Genomic DNA, 14,545 nt, shown 5'->3' with positions numbered 1-14,545 from the left:
GCAAGTTATGTAGAACTTGGATGAGTAGGAAATGAAGAAAAGAGGAAAGGCACTGGAATTGAGAAGGATTCTTGAAGGCATCCTGTAAAAGATGGGATTTAGTCCCTTCTCTGAGCTTCAGTTTCCTCATCTAGAAGAAGTGGTGGAGGAGGATGGTTGGACTAAATAATCTCTAGGCCCTGTGCCAAGCACTTAACAATTGTGATCTCATTTGACCCAACAACCCTCTAGGGTAGATGATTCTAAATCCTAGGATCTACAGGCATCTTTTGTACTGCCAAACTTACCTCAGATACTCATTGCTTGTTCCTTAAAGGAAGCCAGGAAGGTGTAACCTTGGGATTATTTAGTTTTAGAAGAGGATCTTAAATGGATATGTAAATGAGGGATATCTTTTAGCTTCCTCCTCCATCCCCAGTTTTAAATGATAACTTTTCTTACTTTCTGTTGTGGTTGTGGTATAGTAGATAGTCAATAAGCATTCATTAAGTACCAACTTCAAGAATATGCCAAGTGTTCTGTGGGATGCCGGGGGGCAAGAGTGACTTCTACTTCTACTTAGGGGAGACATTCACAAATGTAGAATATGTTCCCCTCCAGAATGCACAGTGATTGGGAGGGCATTAAAATAGTGGGACCCAGGGGAGTGACAGTACTTCCAGGTATGAGGGCCACAACCTGTGTTGAAGCATAGAGGTAGGGGGACGAATGTCATCCAAGGATTAAGGAGCAGGTCTGTTTGGCAGGATTGCAGAGTGTGTGACTGTGTAAATAGAAGCCATCTATAATGAGCTTAGAAGGATAGACTGAAGCTTTAAATGCCAGACAGTAATTTGTATTTTAATTTGGCTAAAGACAACAAGAGAGCTATTGAGGCTTCATCTGTAGGTTAGCCCACTTTTTGATCGAATTATTTTTTTCTTTTCAAAGTTTAGCCTGGAATTCAGATGCTGTATGTGTTTAACTCTCCCCTCTCTTGTAGATTAGGCTGTCCTGGGTTTACGGTACCTGACTGCAAACCTACCCCAGTTGAAGGAGGTGCTTCAAAGTCCCTTTTCTTTCCAGATGAGGCAATAAACAAACATCCCAGATTCAGGTCTGTATTATCTTAGTGTTTGCATACAGTTTGATATTCCAGTACATCTGTGATCCCTCTTACCATTCACACCTTATCCTGTGTGTCTATCTTCTCCCATAAATCCCCCTCTTTGGGCTGGCCTTCCAGGTGTCTTCCAAATAACATTTTGGTGGAACCAGGGCGGCATACTGCATGCTGTCAACCAACCCCCTCACTCATTCTTGCTGTGTGACCAGTCTACCTCCTTTGAGCATATCTTTTACATCACTCCTTTTGTAAAGTTCATTATTGATAATATAGCCTATTTAATGTTCACCATCCATCTTTTCATTTTCTCTAGGTGACCTGTAACGTTGATTCTATGATGACTGGAATTCTTACATAGTCTTTAAAATTTCTGTGTATTTCTGGGTAATTTTCTCACATGGTCATAATAACAATACCTTGCATTTATATAGTGCTTTAAGGTTTGCAAAGTGCTTTACAGAGATTATTTCATTTGGTCTTCAAAACAACCGTATGAGGTAGGTACTATTATCATCCCCATTTTGAAGTTGAGGAAACTGAGGCTGAGTCACATGACTAGTAAGTATCTGAGGCAGGATTTGAACTCAAGTCTTCCTGACTCCAAGTCCCAAAGCTCTATGCACTGCACCACCTAACTGCCTTCTGTGAGCTTTAAATATTTTATTTATCTCATGGTTGGGGGGCGGGTGTACTACTTCATATAATCTTAGATTTAGAGCTGTAAAGGACTGTCAGATCCATCTCATTTCACAGAGGAGGAAACTGAGGCTCAAGAGAGGTTAATCTGTTTGCCCAGGATATAGGAATTCAAGACCCCCAAGGCCAGGGCTCTCTAGTCACTGTGCCATCTAGCTGCCCTGCTTCTTCTAAGAAGTCAGTCAGCACTCAAAATTTGAAATCATTTATTGAATTATGACCCCTCTCAAACTCTCTAGTTTCTTGTTGAGCTGTATGTAGGATAGTGAAGAAGAACATTGGGTGTAGAATCGAAAGACCTGGGTTTTAATCCTAGCCCTGTTCTTAACTACTGTAGGAGTTAGGACATGACTTCCCTCTCCATGCTTTAGGTTTCTCATCTGTAAGAAGTGAGGGTAGGGGAGGTGGGCTAAATAAGCACTTACTGTGTGCCAGGCACTGTGTTGAGCACCGTCCAGTGATTATCTCATTTGATCTTTCTAATAACCCTGTGAGGTAGATGCCCCTAAGTCCTAGCATCTGTAGGCATCTTTTGTACTGCTGCTCTTGCCTTAGATACTCATTCCTTGTTTTTTTCCCTCTTCTACCTTTTCTTTGAAGCGTGCTAAATACATACAGTAATGTCCAAGATGGGTACAGTCTTGGAAGCCAAGGAGGAGAAACTTGCAGGAAGGAGTAGTGGTCATCAGTTTCGGTGTTATAATGAGGTCAAGGATCATGAGGCTTGAAAAGGCTATTGGATCAGGGGATTAGGTGGTCACTCCCCTTTTGAAAGAGCAGGAGTGGATGAGGAAGAAAAGAAGGTTTAAAAGAACTGGCACGGAAGGGAAAGAGGATAGTGGTGTGAGCATGGTAGCTTGAGAATGTAGCAGAGTTGGAGAAAAGTGGCTTTGGTGACAATTTTCGGGGTGTTGTCCTTCTGGGAAAGGATTAAAGGTGAAAAGTCAGTGGAAAGAGATACGGAAGTAACCAAAGGGCAATGAGGGCAGAATGATTGCTGGAGTAAGGCTTTAGATAAGAGAAAACCAGGATAAAACAGGAGATCTTGTTAAGAGTCCCACCCTGAAAAAGGTGCTTCTCCTTTGCACAACTCAGACAGGAAAGAATGAATGAGGGGGAGTACAGGGCTACGTTACAGTGGAGCAGTGGACATGAGAGCTGACTGGATGATTATTGAGGATCCTCTCCTGAGAAATGAGGAAGGTAGAGGAGGGAGTGGGAGCTTGAGGATATGAAGAGAAGTATGAGACTAATAATAATAGCTCACATTTACGTAGAGCTTTAAGATTTGCCAAGTATTTTACGTAGAATGTCTCATATTTGATCCTGTGAAGTAAGTGCTCATTTTACAGATAAAGAAACTGAGGACAAGACAAGTTAGGGACTTTCTCAAGGTCCTACAGATAGTAAGTGTTTTGAGCCAGGATTTGAACCCAGGTCTTCCAGACTCCAGAGCTCCATCCACTGGGCAGTATTACCTCCTAAATAATTATCATTCGCTCAGGTGAAGTTCGATAGCATTTATTTGCTTCTCCAGTCTTAAGAGCATGATTTCCTAACTTTCTGCAGCAGTGCCCAGTAAATAGCACCAGATTGGAGAAAGTATCTTCCATATAAACTCATCTACATAGGGATACATTTGAATCTGAGAGTGGCCTGGTAACCTTGGAGTCGTTCCCATTGTCCCAGCAGGCAAAAGTACTCAGATACTCTTTAACGCCTCTCTGCTTGGTTGGTTTTTATTGTGTCCTTTTATACTTCCAAGCCATGATGTTAAGCCTCCATGAAAGGAACCTGTCTCTGATTTTTTTTCCTTACTGTGTAACTAAATTCCGGATCCAGGGCAACGTGTCCAGTAGAGTAAATTGGAGTCATCAATCTCAAAAACTTTGTGGGAGGAGAAAGGTTATTTCCTCCCCAGGAACCTGAACTTTTCCATCAGCAATTTCTTTTTGTTTGTTGATTCTGTGACTCAGTCTATAACCCTTCAGTTAGAGAACTCTTTCTGAGAGAAAGAAACAGAACCACAGAATTTCAGTATTGCTATTGAAAAAAATAGAAACGAGCTAACAGTGTCAGGCATGTGCTTAGGATTCCTAACACCTTACTCATCTTCTCTGGAATTCCTATCCTCCAAGAAGTTCTTGGTGCACCAGGGTGTTCATTATTGACTAACATGATAGCAAAGAGGACACCTGAGTCAGTTGGCAATATCTTGTTAGGATAAAGGGAGCCCATGTTGACTGAGATGCTTTGGACCCTGGTCTTCTTCATGAGAGGACAACTCTCTCATTTAAGTATTTTTGATACCATTTGCTCCCTTCCATGTTCTTTTCTGTGGCAAACAAAACCTGTATTGGAAGGGATCTCAAATCTTTAGGAACCCCGGCAGGTGGACATGTGTCCTTTGCTTTAAAAAGTCCTGTGAAGGAACCACCTCCTGAGGCAGCTGTAGCCCACTTTGGGACCTCTCTGATTGTTAATAATGTTTTTCCTGACATGAAGCCCAAGTTTGTCTCTCCATGACTTTTGTCTGTTGCTCCTGGTTCTGCCGAACAGAACAAGATAGCCCTTTAAATACTTGAAGACAGCCATCCTATCCTGAGTCCTGTCTTCAGTCTAAGCATCCCTGACTCTTGTCGTCTGGACATTCCCCAGCTTATCTTTTTCTTTCCTAAAACATGGCAACAGTTCAACGCTGTTCAACCATGTTGGAATACTAGTTTAGTTAGATTAAAAGCTGCGTTTTACCCTTTTTTAAAACCCCATCATGACCACCTGTGAAACATATACTTCTTTCTCTCTGTTTATCTAATGTTTGTTTTGTTTTTTTTTTTTTTACTTTTTAGTAGAAAGTTGAAAATCAATTTCTCTCCAACCCTTAACTTAGCCCAGGGGTGAGGGACCTGTGGTTTCAAGGACACGTGTGGCCCTCTAGGTCCTCAAGTGCTGCCCTTTGATTGAATCCAAGCTTCATAGAACAAATCCCCTTAAAAGGATTTGTTCTGTAAAACTTGGACTCAGTCAAAAGGCCACACCCAAGGACCTGGAAGGCCAGGTTCCCTACCCCTGACTTAGCCAAAAGCACAAATGAGTCAGGGGAAACAAATAAACTTGCACTGTGTTCTGTGGGTCAGATTCTAGATTTATAAGTGTAAGGGGACAGGTGTTATGGATGCATATTGCTTCCAGCAAAAAATGTACGTACAGTGCTTCATGACTAAAGGCTAGTCTATCTGAAGAATTTTAGCAGGATATTAATGCCCCTGTGTGGAGTTTTAGGAGTTAAGCAAACCTAACCAACTTCTGACTTAATCTGACAGTACATTCACTGTTCTGTACACGTGCTAGTGATGGGAAGAGGTGTGCTTTTCTCTTCTTCTGGTACAATGTAAGGACTGGTAGTTTTAAATTTGTCCTAATGTTTTACCTTCATGGTGAATTTGCCCAATTAAATGTTTTTCTTTTCATTTTAGTACCTTAACAAGGAATATCCGACATAGGAGAGGAGAAAAAGTTGTTATCAATGTACCAAGTGAGTGATAAGAGAGGGGTGTGTGTGGGTGTGGGTGTGGGTGTGTGTGGGTGTGTGTCTCTCTTTGTTGAGGAGGGCCAGGGAGAGATAGGGATGAATTAAGGGAAGAGTTTTTTCAATAGGTTCACTTATTTTTCTTAACTCTTGATTCTCAATTGTCTTCCTTTTTACATGCAGTCTTTAAGGACAAGAATACGCCGTTTCCATTTATAGAAACGTTTCCTCAGGATGATGAAGCTGTACAAGCCGCTCAGCCAAATCATATCTACATGGATGCTATGGGATTTGGGATGGGCAACTGCTGCCTTCAGGTATCGTTTCAAAAGTATCTGAAATATAACTGCACATGCCCATCTTGATTTGTTCGTATTTACTGACCTTCTGTTTTTCTTACTAAATGCTTTTAACCTTGTTTTCTTTTAAATGTCTACATTTTTGTCTGTGGATGAATCTGAAAAACTAGTGTGCCTTTCCATCAAGAAATTTCAAAATGTATTTTTGCCATTAAAAGGAATTTTTTTATTGCCTGAAATTTGTATAGAAACTGAAGTCAGCCACAGACTTAGCTAGTGAATTCTTAACCAAAATAACAAATAATCTACAACTTTCTCTTCTTTGCTATAAAAATCTCTTTTTTTCCCCTTTCCTGGACTCCTAAACCTTGTCTTTCATTGCTGTGGAGTTAGAAATTAGTTTCACACATTAAAAAGAACTTTGGATTTGGAATTGGGGGTCTTGAGTTCAAATTCTGGTTCTGCCACTTATTACCTATGTGACCTTGGTCAAGTCTCTTAACCTCTCAGGGCCTCAGTTACTTTATTTGTAAAAACGGGGAATTGAACTAAAAGAACTCTAACCTCCTTTCTTCTCCTAAATTTATGAACCTGGAGTCCGCCTGAAGCAGCAGTAGCCTTTCTTAGATATAGTTACAAATATATCTTAGGCCGTTCTTTGTCCATGCATTCCTTAAAGCCATGAAGCTGCCTTGCTCAGCTGAGTACTACTATGTGATGTGCATTTTTTTTTTCTAGTGGAAAAAAAATGTCCTGAAAAATTTATTTTGAAAGTGATTTTTCCCCCTTTGGACATATCACCATATCAGCCCTGGCTTTAAGTGCAGCAGTGACTTACAGGCTCAATCCCACTGTTGACTGGCCCGCTGTGTTTCTGACCTGAGTCAGTTCACCCTCTCCTTAGGCAGCCCGGTGGCCCCACTGCTCCTGGAGACTCACCATATTGGAGCTGGAATTAGTACCAACTAATCAACATTGGCCCTACTGCAGCTCAAGAACTCCTGAGCTCAAGCGATCCAGCTGCCTTAGGCTCCCCAGGGATTGCGTCAGCACCCCCAACTCGAAAATGAATTCTTACCAAAAACTCCAGCAGTGGTTTGCTTCCATATGGTTTCAAGACTTGCAGAGCTTTCTGAGACAAGGAGGAAAGGATCTGTGTGATTTGTGCCTAGAGAGTGGGACCCATAGAAATGTTAATTTCAAACCTCACAGTTTTATAGACTTATACTTTTAGGCAGGTTTATACACATGTACTAAAACTCTAGTAGCACTCCACCCACCCCCTACCCCTCATTATACTCTGAGCCACAATATGAATTATTATTGAACTTGAAGGGACCCAAGTATCTGGCTATTAAGGATCGTATCATATCCATGAACTTGATGTAGTGGATAGAGTGGCTTTACTTAGGTCAGGAAGGTATGGATTCAAATCCTGCCTCACTAGTTGTGTGACCCCAGGCAAGTCACTTACCCCGAGAAGGACTCAGTTTCCCCAGCTGTTAAATGATGGTTGTAGACTTGACCTCTGAGGTCCTTTCCAGATCTGAATCTGTAATGCTATCTTAGCACTTAAGAAGCACCATCATATTTAGTTCAAAGAACATTGAAGATCTGAGTTCTTGACCTGGATTTGCCGTTGATCATTTGTGTGACTTTGGGCAAGTCACTGTAACACTCTGGGCTTCAGTTTCCTCATCTGTAAAACTGAACTAAATCTCCAAAGTGTCTTCCAGCTCTTAAATTTTATGAGTGTAAGTGATATTCATTTTGTATTACCAGGAATACTTGTTCAACCCCTTAATGGTCTGAACTATATCCAAAAGATTAAAGTGAGAGTAAATTTTGCCCAGGTTGTTTTTTTTTTTTTTCTTTTTGGTCAGATATTGGAGGTTGAATGAAATTGGTCCGGTGAGTAAGGAATCGTCCCTCAGGCTGTCTTTGTCCAGTCCTAGTCATTTTTGCTGGGTAGAAATGTATGTCTGGAAACGTGGTGATGCTGCCTCTTCATCACCCCAACCCCTCATTGCCTCCCAAAAAAAAAAGAAAGACTGTTACAGTCCCTCTAATCCCACACTACCTGTCTCTCCCCTCCCTGGAGCTGCCAAATAACCCACTGGCAACACATAAGCCTATCACTTATGCCCTTGAATATGTGACTTGGTTTTCTATTTAAAAACAATTCTAATCTACTAAATGTATAAGAAATGTCTTCACTATCAGGATTTTTTCCTCTGCCCAGGATTTTTCTCTTTGAAGAGATTGGTTGGGCATGGGGAGATAGTTTGAGAATCATACTGGACTAAATGACTGATCTAGGCACATTATTTGTGAGGCTTCCCAAACACAAAACAGTGGTGAGTAAATTGCCTTATTAGTAAGTACTTGCTTCAGAAAATAGGACCTTTTTAAGACAAGAGAATTAGAATTTCAATTGTATATCTAAATTTTTGTACCTTGGTTCCAAAGACTTAGAGAACAGTTAAGCCCTTGAGCATACTGGTTTTAAAAGTAATTCCATGATATTGACAAAGATCTCATTGCTGTTTCTCTGTTTACCATTAACTATTCCAAGGCCTTTGGCCAGTGGCAACAGAGTTTGGCCTTCTAAAGGGAAGAATAGAAGTCCAAAGAAAATGCAAATAAGCTTGCTCTAATTATAATGGAGAAACATTTTGCTACTTACAGGGGAACAATTTTTCCATTCAGCTTAAACTTTAACATGGACTTACAACTAATTGTTTCTCTCAGCCTTCTTCCCTTCTGCAAATATTCCCACAAAAAAAATGTTTGTTAGTCATAGTTAATGTGTAGACTATGAAAGAAGAAAATAAAAGCAGAAACCTGTAGTCACATCTCAAGAAGTGAAATATTTGTCATTTCTTAGTAAGGCTTGAGGAGAGTTAAGTCACTCGCCTTACTTTGATTTAGTGCAGGGATTCATAACTTTTTTTATATTGTAGACCTCTCTGACAGTTACTAGTGAAGCCTACAGACCGTTTCTCACAATAATGTTTTTAAATCTTAAAATAGGTAGGATTACAAAGGGAACCAATTACAGAATGTCTCAGAGGTCAAGCTTTAGTAGCTAAAAACAGAACTGAAGTGTTTTTTTTAAGTCATCCTGTGTATTGAAAGAGTTATCAAAATATTTAAAAAAGAAAAAGTTAACAAACACCCCCCATGTTAAGAATGACAACCTCCTCCCCCCCTCCCCGATTAAAGGTATCCCTGGAAGCTGGCACATGATGGTGGGCACTTAATACTTCTTGAATTGAATTACACAAAAGATATCTTGACTACATAGCAATTCTTGACTAATTCTGAGCCTTTGAAGAAAAATCATTTGCCACAGTATATGTTAATGAGCAGTGCATTGCCAAGTTATGGAAAGGCTTTTTAATGATAGATTTTCTTTCTAGGAAAACAGCTAAAATGTTACATATGTTTTCAGGTTTTCAAAAAAATTAAATTTTGGAGCAAAAAACACAAAGCCCCTGACTTTTATTTCCTCTTGCCCTCCATCTTTCCCACATCTCTCTTTCTCGGTGACTGTGTTCGTCTTCTTGCCTATTGCTGTTCTTTTAAAAGCATCAGCAATGTCCAAAGCTGTTCTGACCTTCTTAAGGTGCAGAAACTTTTTTTTCTTCCCCCACCAATGACATGGTCAGTAGTGATGCTTCCGCATGTCCTGGATTGGTGGTCTCTGCACCAGCACTAGAGTAAGGAGTCCACTTATTGTTGGGTAGAGGAAAGGTAAATATGCCACTTTTCAGTGTTGACTTGCCCTCAACTTATTTTATATAAGAAACACTCTTAAGAATTTGAAATCCCAAATGAAACTGAGCTGCTTATATTCATAAGCCTTCTCCTCCAGTGTTGGTAGATGGCGTGTACATGAGTATTGACCTGTAACAGCTGTCTAGCATATGCAGGCTTATTGAAGGATACAGTTTTTTTCTAAACCATAAAATGATTTGGTTAATAAAATTCATGTAGGGAAATACTGACTGTACAAACTACTTTATTATACCAGAGATCATCTTTTGCTCTTACCTTTTTGCAGAATTTTGTGTTATTTCTAAGGAATTACTGTCAATTAATATCTAATTTCCTTTTTATAACTGTTAGTAATTGTCAGCAAGTGTTTGGAGTCAATAATTAAGAGCTAGAGTTTTGCTTTTTAGGACTTGTTTACCTCTCCAGATATGCATGCGTCCTGTGTCTGTGTGTAAATTTGTGTTCATTTTGTCGTCATTTAACTTTTATTATAGAAACTGGAAGTAGTGGGGCTTGAGGGTAAGTAGAAGATTTGTAAGTGTGTGAGACGTAGTGTCTTTTTCATTTCGTTTTCTCTTGAGATTATTATTATAACCATCCAGACAATTTCTTTAAATTGTCATTTAACCTCTGGAGACAGAAATGTAGTAAGAGAGGAAAAGATTCACTAGCATGCTCTGTTGATCCCTTGTAAAAGCAAATCTTAGAAGGGGAGAGGCAGGAAAATCTTTCTATTATTCTGAGTAAAAAGTTAAATGTAACTAGTTTAACTGGGTGTTATGCTGAAAGTGAGAGAAGTATATGAGTGGGTGGAAGAGCAAAGTAGGTAGTACTTTATGAAATCTTATGAAAAAAGCTAACAAATAATATTGACAAGCAGGAATAGGAGAATTAGTGACTTAATATTTGCTAATCACTAGGAAAGAAGCATAACCGTGTAATTTTCACCCTCATCATCATATTCGCCATTAGGGCTCAACAGCTGCCAGTACTGTTGCAATTCTGATAGTAGATGGAGGTTTGGGGAATTTGGGACGGTATATATAACTGGGGGGAAGTATGGGGAAGGGAGGGTGTTAGATCATAATTATCTAAGCCTCCTTGCTACTCAAATTCCTTGGTAAATTGTCAGAGTTCTACTTTGTTATCTAAGAACCTGTGTTCTCTTTCCTTCTCCTCTCAACTGCTCTCATTAAAAAAATTAACACCAACTGTTGGCATGATTTTGTGCTGGGGTGAGGTGGCAATGTTGGGATGATGAGAAGGACAGCTAGAGTAGCAATAAAATTTAGGTGGTGCTAAAGAATAAAACATACTTGGGGGGTGGAGATTTAAAGCCTGGATTGAGTGTATCACTGTTTAGGTAAAACTGTAAAAGCTAGTTCAGCAGTAATAGTTTAGTTCATAATGATCAAAGCTTTTAAACAATCCAATCCAATTAAAGTATAATCCAAATAATTCTTGATATTTAAAAGTTTAAGAATAATGTCATTAGAATAGTAAGATTGCTCTATCTTTGATTATTTTAAATAGTCACCATTTCTGTTAGAAAAGAATGCACGGAGCAAGATGGTTTGCTACCCCTCGTTTCTTATCCCACCACACCCACCCCCACCATGTTTTTCTATTAGCTCTGTTTCTTGAATAGAGACACTTATTTAGTTCAAGTTAAGGCTCAGGCTGGTTAACGCAGAAAAGGACTCTGGCACAAGTCACACAGTACATTCATTATCATTTCACTTAACATTTCTGGCAAATGAGTTCTTTTAGAAAAAAAGGTATGTTGGGTGTGGATGGCTCAAGACAAGCTTCTCACATCTGGAGGAAAGAAAAATCAGTTATCCAGATTTCCTATAGAAAGTGGACCAAAAACATCAATTTCATAGTCAGTGATCTTTTTCTGTACCTTAGGGAGAACAGCTTGAAGACATCTTATACTTAATCTTGTCCTCTTCTTATGTCTTCTCTTTGCCCTGAGGCAGTGATGTCAGTCTCCCCCAAAAATAGATCTTTATTTCCCTATTAGACATCAGGACATACTAACCCAAGTGGAACGTTGTGTGGCTTTTGCACTGAATTCAGAAATTCATGCCGAATCCTGACTGCCACTGCAATTGGACTTTGGTAAAATTGTATACTAAGGAAAATATCTATTTGGTACCCAGGCTTCCTTTTTTTATACCTTTTCCCATCATTCATTGGTCCTTGTTCTTATCCCCCAAGTATTCAATAACCTTGTATTTTGTCCCTAAAACCTACTCTCATGAACAGATCCAATAAATTCCATTTTAATTATGGTGCACATGGCTTGGAAAGCCTGGTATGAAGCCTATTCCAGGGGAATTTGCATTTTAACATTCTGATAGAGCCTAAAACCTGAGACAGAAATTAAAGAATTTCAAGCATCATCAACCTTGGTGTGGGCAGTCTTTTTAAAATTTTTTAAATTGGACCAAGCCAACCCCCCATCTGCCACTAAAAATAGTAAACTTGAGTGAACCATGCACTTTGATTGTTATCATCAGTTGTACTTGTTAACTCTTAAGCATTACAAATAAACTAACCAGCTTATTATCCTCCTTTCAAAGGATAACTTGTAGTAGTCTTAGTATTGAAAAGAAGCTATCTTTAAAATAAAATACTAAAAATCCACGTCAAATTGTAAGCAATAGAAAGAAATCAGATCATATTTTGAATTCCCTTCCCTTTTCAATATGGCCATGAGGGTTAAGATTAAATTCTGATTTTAAATATAAAAAGCAGGTATGAAGAGATATTGTGGGAGATGAGATGTTGAGTTTATAGAAACAAAATAGGGTTTTTCCCCCATGTATACTTTTGGAATTGTGTTCCTAATTTCCTTCTCTTCTCTCTCTTCATGTGTATTTATACATACATATGTATATATGCATAAATCTTCTTAAAATTTGTGTCTATGTATATGTCCCTTTTTTTAAACTAAGAATAATTATGATTCTCAAATGAAATAAAAATCAGAGAATCAGGTTGGAAGGAACCTCAGGGGCATTCAGCGCATACCTCAAAGACCTATACCTGATGAGTGATCATGTAGCCTTTGCTTAAAGACTTTTAGTAAAGGAAACCCACTACCTCTTGGGTACAGCCCCATCGCACTATTGGATAGCTCTCAGTGTTAGGAAGTTTTTTTCCAAACAGAGAAGCCCAAATTTACTTCCTCATATTATTCCTAGTTCTTCCCTCAGAGCCAACCAGAACAAATATGTTCCCTCTTCTGAGTGATAGCACTTCGAATTCTTGAAGATAACAAGCGTCACATCCACCATAAGTCTTCTTTTATCCAGGTTAAATGTCCCTAAATCCTTCACCCAGTTTTCATATGGAATGGAAATAGAGGCCCTTTGCCATACTGTGGTTGCCTTGCTCCGGATGCCTTTTAACTTACTATTGTCTTTTTTAAAATGTGGTCCCACGATGTCTCCAACATTCCAGATGTCATCCGATTCAGATAGAGAACAGCAAGACCAGCAACTCCTTTGTCCTTGGACCCTCTGCCTTACAATGGAACCTAAGATTACATTAACTTTCTTGGCTGCCATTTTGCATTATTGACTCCTATTGTGTTTGTAGTCCCCCAGATAGTACCTCTTTCCCCTAATCCTCCACCCCAACAAGCTCTATCTTCCCTGTCTTGTACTTGTGATGTTCACTTTTTGAGAGCCCAAGTTTAAGACTTTTATTTATCCTTGTTGATATTTCTCTTAATTTGGCTTAAAAATCTAGCCTACCAAGATCTTTTTGAATCTAACCTGTCAATCATCTTTGAATTTAGGCATCCCATCTTCTCCATTGCATTAATGATCCCTCCCAGCTTTGTGTCAAATGCATATTTGATGAGCATGTCATCTATTCCTCTATCTAAGTTATCAATAAAAAGTTAAGCCACACAGAACCAAGAACAGATCCCTGACACACCTCATTGTACCACTAATGACTACTCTTTGGAATCTAGCCACTCAACCAGTGGACACCCGCCACCTCAGCCCTCCTGCCTCCAATTGCACTATCATCTAATTTACATCTCTCCATCTTTTTCACAAGAGTAGAGGTTTTATCAGAAGCTTTTGCTGTAAACTGTCTACAGTATTTTCCCAGATCTACCTATCTAGTGACCTTGTCAAAAAAAAAAAAGGAAGTAAGGTAGATTGGCATTGACTTGCTCTTGCTCCTGATCTGCACCCTTTGTGTCCCCCATGTTCTTTTCTAGATATTCACTGTCTTTACTAGTAAGTTCTAGAATTTTCTTGGGAATCAGTTAAACTTCCTGACTGCAGACCATTCCATTCTATTCCCTTTTTAAATTGGGACCTTCACCATTCTTCGTGTCATATACCTCTTCCATTCTCCAAAACAACAAATGTTGGCTCAGCATAAACATCTGCCATTTCTTTTAGTGCACTGGAATTTAATTCTTTATACCTGGTGACTTGAACTCCTCCTTTTGGGGGTCAACTTTTTATTAACTTTTACTATTCTGTCCCTTGCTATTCAAAGGTCATTTTCCTTGACAGAGAAAACAAGCAAAATAAGGGTGAGGTAGTTCAGCCTTCTTTGTAGTTGATTATCTGCCTCAAACAACAGTCCTTTCTCTTCTTGCTTCTCTCCTTTTCCCCACTATTACTTTCTTTCTTAAAGAAAACCAGTCCTTTTTGTTGTTCTTGGCTTTTTTTAAACCAGCTTCAGATTGTCCTGAACTTTAACACTCTTGACTTTCTTATAAAGCTATGCCCACCACATTCTCTTTTACTAAAGGGCTTTGCTTCCATCTTTTGACTTTTTAAAATCTAAGTAGGGCAGTTATTCTGTGCATCTACCTCAGTCTCCTTAGACAACACTTCCTTTTCCTCTTAGTGAGAATTGTTTTTCATTGTGCCCTCAGAATTTTAGCCTTGATTTACCCATTTCCCATGAGCTGACTTTCTCTGTAAAATCTTGGTCCAGGGCTTATGTAGTCCTCATAGGAACCCTTTATAAAAATTTCTCCCTCCCACACACGTCCCCCATCTAGGGTATGAGTCAGACTATGCCCAGCTCTTCTTTCCATCTCAATGACAAATTCTAAGATAGTCATTTCCCTCCAAGATTCCTTTTATTTCC

General features: G+C 39.2%; 1 protein-coding gene across 2 annotated transcripts in view; it reads left to right on the top strand.

The window, feature by feature from the left end:
* Nucleotides 1-14,545, top strand: part of GCLC (glutamate-cysteine ligase catalytic subunit) — a 74,347-nt gene that overhangs the window by 42,926 nt on the left and 16,876 nt on the right. For both annotated transcript variants that reach the window (XM_027852863.1, XM_027852864.1), the window contains exons 4-6: nt 983-1,096; nt 5,278-5,336; nt 5,514-5,647. In XM_027852863.1, coding sequence (XP_027708664.1) covers nt 983-1,096; nt 5,278-5,336; nt 5,514-5,647 — 307 coding nt within the window. The remainder of the gene's footprint in view (nt 1-982; nt 1,097-5,277; nt 5,337-5,513; nt 5,648-14,545) is intronic.

The sequence above is a fragment of the Vombatus ursinus genome, unplaced genomic scaffold (genome assembly GCF_900497805.2).
Source record: "Vombatus ursinus unplaced genomic scaffold, bare-nosed wombat genome assembly UNPS02009835.1, whole genome shotgun sequence".
NCBI classification, from domain to species: domain Eukaryota; kingdom Metazoa; phylum Chordata; class Mammalia; order Diprotodontia; family Vombatidae; genus Vombatus; species Vombatus ursinus.
This window is presented reverse-complemented; position numbering and strand designations above follow the sequence as displayed.